Source organism: Pecten maximus, chromosome 17 (genome assembly GCF_902652985.1).
Source record: "Pecten maximus chromosome 17, xPecMax1.1, whole genome shotgun sequence".
Taxonomy (NCBI): Eukaryota; Metazoa; Mollusca; class Bivalvia; order Pectinida; family Pectinidae; genus Pecten; species Pecten maximus.
The window spans coordinates 26,650,164-26,658,869 of NC_047031.1; the positions used below are offsets into that span (position 1 = coordinate 26,650,164).

At 34.6% G+C, this 8,706-nt stretch overlaps 1 protein-coding gene across 1 annotated transcript; it reads left to right on the top strand.

Moving 5' to 3' along the window:
• Positions 1 to 495: 495 nt before the first annotated feature.
• Positions 496 to 6,219, top strand: LOC117315266. Its single transcript, XM_033869413.1, has 3 exons — positions 496 to 985; positions 1,950 to 3,095; positions 4,790 to 6,219. The coding sequence occupies exons 1-3, from the start codon at positions 496 to 498 to the stop codon at positions 5,134 to 5,136; spliced, it is 1,983 nt and encodes a 660-aa protein (XP_033725304.1). The 3' UTR covers positions 5,137 to 6,219.
• Positions 6,220 to 8,706: the final 2,487 nt, after the last annotated feature.

The window sequence follows — 8,706 nt, forward strand, 5'->3', positions numbered from 1 at the left end:
TGATCAGGCATATTTAAGACCTGTTAATCAGATTGAAGCTATAAATTATGTTTGAACTTTACTCATAGATGTTATCGCTCCTTGTATATTAAATGAACGTGTGTATTTTTTGTACAGTTTCATAATTGTTACTGGAATATAAATACTGTTTACCTTAGATAAACCTGGCTGCACGCAATTATAAACTTTTACACAAAGAGCACAATGTATAATTCCGCTTAGTCACGTCTCTTTTCTAGTGTTATTGTAATTCATGTACTACCGTGTACAGACTGTAGTATACTGGTACTACCATGTACAGACTGTAGTATACTGGTACCACCGTGTGTATTCCTGTCCAAGGTTTGCTTACGTGATATACTTTTAATTAATCGCTGTTCTTCGGTGTATTTTGGATAGTCTAAGTATACCACGTAATATGCGTGACAAAATGAAGGGTTAAGGTAAATCGCATGTATTCGTTTCTCAGATATGTCTGTACCTGGACTGACGAAGATGTCTCTGAAAATCAAAACATGGCTGGAAAAAAGGAAGATAACAATTGAGTTGTTGCATAAACTGGCAGATGAGCTAGAAAGCCTGCAAAGCCTATCGGAAACAGCAAGCGGTATGATAATGGCGGGTGCTTGTTTAAGTCTAATGGCAGCTCCGTTCACGGCAGGTATTTCCACTCTGTGTTCGTTAGGAGTTGCCGGCTTTGGCTTTTTGAATGGAGTGCAATCCTTAATGAAAAATCACGTAATTGCGGATTTAACAAAAGAAATGCAACGGGCTTTCGATGATGACCGCAACGAAAGTAACAAGCTGAACATTGCAATCCAAGATATGACTTATGGAACTTCAGAAGCTTTAAATGCGGAACATGTAACAAAGCCAGACATGGACATAATTTCCGTCCACATGCATAACGAATTCGGTGGTAAATCTGTAGGAGAATTACGAAAAATGGCTGATCAACTTGAAGGCGAGAGGAAAAAGATAGAAAGTAAGATCTTTTGTATATGCAAACAACCCGTTTCTGTGACGTTTTAGAACTACTTTTGTCCTTTATAGAAACTAATGCTGATTTCCAAAACATCACGGTGTTGTACTAAATAATTGCATTATTATCAATATTATATCATGTTTTAAGATGAAATTTATTTCTGCAAGCTTGATAAGTACCTTTGTGACTTGGACATTATATTGTTGTGTATGTACGTAAAGAGCTGACACCTCTAAGCGTTAAAAGCAGAGAATCGTATCTTCTTGAACTGTGGAAGGTGTCTAGTAAATTTGGAGTTATGAGTTTCCACTATAAAGTTCATTGTTCATTAGTCTGATGAAATTATCAGTGTAGTCATCGAAACGTTACACTCCTAAATATCATTATTTAACCCTGCGAGAATGTTCAAATAAGATTATAATTTTCATTACGGAATAAAATATTTAGCACAATGTATCATATGCACTATGAGTTGGTGATCCGAAGATAAAGATTTTAATTTCCTGTCGTAGTTGTACTCGATGAATATTTGTAATATATGTATGTTAATAATTACGATCCATGTATCCATATCATCTAATAGACGACTTCCACAATGATCATGTTAGAATATAGACTATCACTGCGTCATTGAAACATTATTTTCAGAACGCCGATGTGGCGCAGCGGTATAAGCTGTGGGTATTTCTGGCTAGGCGAATGGGTGACGTAGATCGTGAGTTCGAGGCTCGGTCAGGGCACGAGTCATAAAGTTGTCTTCATTCGTCAATTATGTTACTATGTTATATATCAAATGATTAGCACAATGTATTATATGCACTATGTGTTGGTGATCCAAAGATAAAGATTTGAATCTCCTCTCGTAGTTGTCCTCAATGAATGTTTGTCATATGTGTACAATTCGCAACCATGTATGTAAATGCAAAATAAATAATACTGAGAATTAACTGCAATATTTATTTAGGTACGTTTGAATCAACCTGGACAAAGCTACAACATTATGCAGTTCATGGATCTGCGGCAGAATGTTATAGCCTGATTGAAAGTTCACCTAAAGATGTCGATATTGAAGTTGACAGCGCTTTCCATCCTTATCCTGACCTTCATCTCCCCAAAAAAGTCAATATGACACCTTTACAACTGGCAATGTACAGCGGCGACAAATCTGCGATGGAAATACTAGCAAGACATTTTTCGTTTACTTCCATCGAACAGTGTTTGGCCGGTTCAAGTGATACGGTAATCCGTGATATTCTCGTAAGAGGAATTTTGTATCAGCTTCGTCAAAATCACGAAGACGTGCAGTATGGGAATCTGATTCAGACCGGTGAAAATGTCATAGTTATACATACGAACAATGACAAACATAATGATACATTTCCAAAAACAGCCGGAATAACCACAATATGGAAGGATACAAAGAGATGCGACCAAGACAACGAAAAATCGATCGATTATGAACTGAATATGATGACATCAGGTCTATCCCAAGAAGAGAACGACCGTATGAGAAATGTAGTAAGAGCTTATAGCGACTCCCTCTGGAAAAATCACGAAAATCTTAACGGAATCCATTTGTCAGCAGTACGTACTACTAATGGAACAGCAACCGCAGAAAACTGCATTGTTTTGTTTTGTAAGTTTAAAGGATTCTTATCTGGAGAGGAAGAGCCATTTCCAAAGTCGTTAAGATGTGCTGAAGTCTGTTTCCCTGTCGACGTTCGTGAGAATCAGACTGTCAGATCGGCTAACTCTCCTTCAGACAGGCTTGAACCGTTAGCTTGTGGAGGTCGCATTCAAGGCAGTTGTAAAGCAAACAATGTATACGGGACCATTGGACCTTTTGTGAAATTGTCTGATCAGGAGAAAGGTTTTATTACTTGTGCTCACGTCATTGATAATAATCCTTCATTTGGAGTTGTGAAAAATCACAATCACCTCGTTTATCAGCCGGAGAAAGATGATCTTTGTGGTGAAGTTGTAAAAATGGCTTTCAAACCAAGTAGCTACCCGTCAATGGATGCCGCGGTCGTTAAGATCACACCTGAAGTGCGTATTCCGCAATCCATCGACTTCGTTTCCTGTAACCAAGAAGCATTAATGTCTGAAGGTTTGTATTATTTTATGAATATGTGAGAAATACATACATATATATATACATATATACGCAAGCAAATTGCACTCATTTAGAGTAACAGAAGATTGAAATATGATAATTTACTAGTGGAATAGTAAGTTACATGTCTTTGCATTCAAACAAAATCCTTGACAACTATTGATTGTTAATTCTTGACCACACCAAAATCGGTATAATAACAATTCGCGACAGCATCGCACTTGAACTTTTACTTTTTATAAGGAATATAAATAAAAATGATTCTTAATAGTACTTTGTAGCTAGCTATTACTGTTCAGGTTTGACACTTATCTTAAAAAAGGTCGATAGGGGGCAATCTTTGATTCTTTTATTTGAAAGTACGTTCTCCAACAAAATGGCCGACGATGACCTTCTTGGAGTTTTTTTATCACGATATTTCCACCATGTAGATCTTTTTTTTTTTTTGCTCTTTTTCCACTGTCAGTTTTTCTACTGATCAAAAGAGTGTTTTAAATATAATGTATCAGAGCAAAAATGATAAAGAGGTAAAGGAGAAAAGATCTGAGTACATTAAACTACCATAAAACCAATAAACGTTTTCAACACTTTTTATCACGATTTGTATTCTGTGAATATATTGTGTTGAAATAATAGAAATGATGAAGAGGAAAATGAGTAAAAAACTGACCAGTTCGAACTAACATTGAATCAAAAGACATCATACAATGATGGGCATCAAGATCCATCTGTCGTGTCGATTTCTCTCTACAATACTTTTGCCACGATTTGCATATTCTCCCTATACAACTCTTACAATTTGAAGGATGCCGACGTTACAATTACAATAACACACCGCATAAACACAGGAATTGTGCCAACATTACGGAAACTATAGGGACATTTGTATCATCTCTAAGGAATGTGACGATATTGGTGTTAGGATCCAGATTACCGAGTTTGTTTTGTCATTTCACCTACTTGAGTGCATGTATGTCCTGGATACCGTTTCACAAAGCTTCGTAACTTACGGACGTTCGAAAATATTTACGAAAAAGTACGAAGTTCGTAAGTGCGTTTCACAAAGGTGTTCGTAACTTTTCTCCCGGTAAAAATATAACGCTCTCTAACTTGGAGGTAAAAAAGGACGACACTTTTGAGGTAAAAAATGTACGCCCGTCCTATTCCCGAGTCCCGTACATAGACTATGAACTTTATTTTTTCTATCAAAACAACCGTATTATTGATAGAGGATCAAATTTTCTATAAAATTCCTATTTTATATTGTTTATCATGCGGTAAAACAAACAGTAATAAAGCAATTTTCACATATTTGCTCATATATACGCGTTATGTTTTTAAAATAGACTAACTGTTGGCACAGTCTGCGAATATGCGTACAATTAGTTTCATGACAATGTGTATTTTGCCGGGCCCCTCCTCAACATTCAAAACCAATTGAGTTGAGTACGACATCATTTTCTGTTCAAAAGGGCATGCTTTCGCACGATTTAAAATTGTGTTCGTAAGTTACGACATGATTGATATAGCGTAAAGTTACGCAAGTTTTTGCGTAACTTACGAACGTTCGTAAGTTACGAAGTTTTTGTAAAACGCTTAGTAAATCGTAAATGTGACTTACGCAAATTGCGTAAGTTACGAAGCTTTGTGAAACAATACCCTAAATTCTTACGTCATCTATATTGTAGGTCTTGCTACCTTAACAATCAACACAGGAGCCATAGGACTTCCCTTACCTGACAGCACAGTTTTTAAATTTGGCGCCTTCACTCCAGTTTTAAAATGTAAATGTTCCGCCATTGGGCACGAAGAATACATCAGATATCCGCAAGGCATGGTACTTATGAAAGGACTAACCAAAATTTTATGCCATGTAAACCATCAGTACGGCGATTCTGGGGCAGGAGTATATGTCAACAATGCCAATGACAAGCTTGAATGTATCGGACTCTTTATTGCCGGAAGAGGTCGAGAAGGGTATTTCATTCCGATTCAGGATGTTTTACATCAATGCGGTAACTACAATCTTATGTAACTTATTGATTGCTATGAATTAACTTGAATATATCTGATGTTATGGGCCGTAACATCAGATATATCTTTTCAAGTTAAACAGGTTGCAATTATCCACGGTACACAATTTCTTGGGAAATTCACTTTTATTGAAGGACTGTTTATGCCTCTCAGAAACTTTTCTGCCGCTTTTTCAGCCAATCCAAAATCATGCTTCAATATGCAACATCGTTTTAACGTTATGGGTTGACAACAGCAATTTGCTATACAAGGACATTTTTTTGTTAAAATCAAGATTAAACAAAAACGTTTTAAAACACAAGGTCGTAAATATACAATAACATAATCCATTCTAAATCATATCCTATTTAAAATAGCTACTCTACCTCTTCTGTTTAAAATCATTGGTCAGTTTATCGTAATTTTAATCAACGAACTGTCCTCATATGTATCATTGTAGGCAAACATCATTATGCACGCTGTGTGTCATTCCATCGACAATTTATACCATGTTTAAGACATTTTAATGTGCTTTTTAGGTTCTTTCTCTTGAAAGTTAATAAATGAAATTTACATCATTGTCTTATCCATCACCTTACCGACGGTATTGTGATCAACCATTGGTACAGCCTATTGTCAAAATGGTTAACAAAATAGCACATGTTCCCAGTAAGTGATTATGCGAGGTATCATTATTATTTCTATACAGTAGAGTCATGTTGTGTTTTATTGAATAACGAGCTTTTAACGCCGTATTTGCATGAATACATTTCCTGTACGCCGTCGAGTCGCCATTTGCATAAAGCATAATCAATTTTTAAAAGGGGGTGTATCTTGATACAATCGAATTTGCAAAGATACATGGCGTTAACTTATTCATGAACCATTCAGGCCTGACGGGTTTTAGACATCATCTTGGGATTGTTAGGCAAACCTGTCTGAAGGGCTAGATAACAAGGGAAGAACGACATACAGTTATGTTTACCCGATCTCTGAAGGATAAACAGACAGTTCAAGCATATACGGCGTGTAACCCATTATTCAGTAATTTAATGTTTAGATATGTTTTCATTGATATTGTTTATTTCCCTTTGTTTTTAACAATTTTAAATGCCATGGTATAGTGTTTGTTTTTGTATTCTTAATTTTAATATTGATGCTCTATTTGAATTATTGATATTGTTTAAACTTCTATTTATATTTTGTATTTTCTATTTGTTTTAACACGTCTAACTGTGTACGGTATATTATTTGTTGTTGAACTCTATGTTTTGATATTGATGTTGTATTTGTATTATTGATTTTGTATAATTCTCTATTGTTTCTATATCTCAGATTTGGATTCAATATTTTGTGTTAATGTTCTGTAAATGATCCATTTCTATTGTAGAAGTTATTTATATTTTATAGTTTTACATAACTATTTAATCCTAAATGTTCCATACGGTTATTCATTTATATATATATTATGCAAATTGATCATTGTCGATGGGTCAAGTACGAACATACTGCAGCCTCACAAACACAAACATTCATCACACGCGTGTTACTTACACAAAGAGTCCGTCCTAAATGACATGTTGATAGAACGTTAAACACTACTTAACCAAACCTATCAATACACGTTAGCATTGCATCACGTCCTATCTTCTTTGTGACGGATCAGACTTAGTAAACTATATGTAAAACAAGTCTCCGCTAAACATGCAATGATTGTTTTTGTTGGTGTGTTCAGTTACTGGGTGTTAAACGTACATGTATATAAGCGCGTGCACTCAAGCGATTCACCCCTACCGGTATATGAAATAAATAGGTCGAGAGATTTTGTATCTGTATTCAGACAATAACAGTAGTGGCTATATGTTAGTAAACCATGCATTTTATTTTCCTTTAACTTATAATCAATGAATGAAATTAATATGAAGAGACTTTTCACCTAAAGTCAGTTGGATTCAAGGTTATTGATATTACTTATATTAGTCAAACAAATATTTCGTTCTCTTGAAGTTACTTTTACCTTTCAAATCATGATTTTATAAACAGATACTGAAGTCGTCACACGCCGAAATGTTCTGAGACTTAAGCAGGAGTAGTAACTACCATTTGGAGTAGTTACTACCATTTAAGCCTCTTTATGACCGTTACTGAAATGACTAATGTTGTAGTTTCAGTTTCGTTCAAAGGACTTTTAAGACATCTACAGATTAGATTTTCAAAGTTAACGTCATTAAATAATTTCAGAATATTTTCACCTGTGTCTACTTAGCAATTAGTTGTTCTTCTGTGCTTGATTTCAATAATGATTTGTAGATACAGTGCGAAATATAGATTAAGTGCTTCTTATCATGTCTGGCAATAGGTTCGTGTGTAAACCTTGTTACTATTTTAGCCCATCTTTCCAGACTTGTTGATGGTTCGGTTTTGACGAATCAGAAATCAATGAAAATCAGAGTCATACAGTATATAACAATACAATATATACAAATCATGACTATAAAATTGCGTCACACGCGCGCTGTTTCTAGGAGCCAAAAGGATGGATATCGAATGAAACTTTTGATTCAAAGAATTTGCATAAAATTTAATATAGAAATTGTCTAGTGCCATTTGTTTTACCAATATTGGCACGTTGAATACGCTGTTATCCGCACTTGACCGACAAAGCTTATCTTCCAGCAATTTCAAATGACTGAAAAATATACATGCGAATAAAGTAGTACTAAAGAAGAAGAATTTAGTAACAAATGCATAACAAATTACTCGAAGCCCTTTATTTTGGTGAAACAATTGTTTAATACGTTCTCTGGAATGTCATGCATTTTAGATGCGTCATAAATTACTCCAAGCCCTACATATTCAAATTGAATTATATGATTTGATAAATTTGTTTACACTGTTTACACAACAAACACATCACAAATTACTCCAAGCCCTACATATTGCTGAATTGAAACAATTGTTTTAATAATTTTTTTCAATGTCAAAATTTTTACACAACAAACACATCATAAAAGTACTAATAGCCCTACATAGATGTAATTAATTTTTGCAATGTCAAGCGTTTTACACAAAAGATATTCAACAAATTACTCGAAGCCCTGCATATTTGTGAATTGGAATACATGATTAACTGCATTCTTAGCAATGTCAAACGTTTTACACGGTATACCACACAATATCTAGTTAATGTTAGTGATTGCTACACGATTGGACCAATGGAAATATTTCCAAATTTAGGATCACATTATCTGATGTAGTTACCTCCCCTACTCTTATCGAAATGTGTGAAAGTATCGTCTAATGTCACTGTATGATAGGGTACCTATCGTTTATCTAGATGTGGTGTATTGGCTTAATGATTGAACATCTCCAAAACGCACTAAAACAAATCAGTTTTTACTCTGTAAAATGATATTATATATTTCAGTTTTACTTTTATGACATGTTTTAAGTATTTGCTGTGTAAAATTATATCACTCTTTTAGTTTTAGTTTTATGACATGTTTTTAGTATTCGATGTGTAAAATGATTTTTGTTTTGTTTTTACTTTTAATTTTTATGACCTGTTTTAAGTATTTGCTTTGTAAAATGA

Coding starts and splice junctions, on each gene's coding strand:
- LOC117315266 (XM_033869413.1), top strand. CDS start 496: ATGTCTCTGAAAATCAAAACATGGCTGGAAAAAAGGAAGATAACAATT. Junction 986..1,949: donor CGAGAGGAAAAAGATAGAAA/GTAAGATCTTTT, acceptor ATATTTATTTAG/GTACGTTTGAATCAACCTGG. Junction 3,096..4,789: donor AGAAGCATTAATGTCTGAAG/GTTTGTATTATT, acceptor TCTATATTGTAG/GTCTTGCTACCTTAACAATC.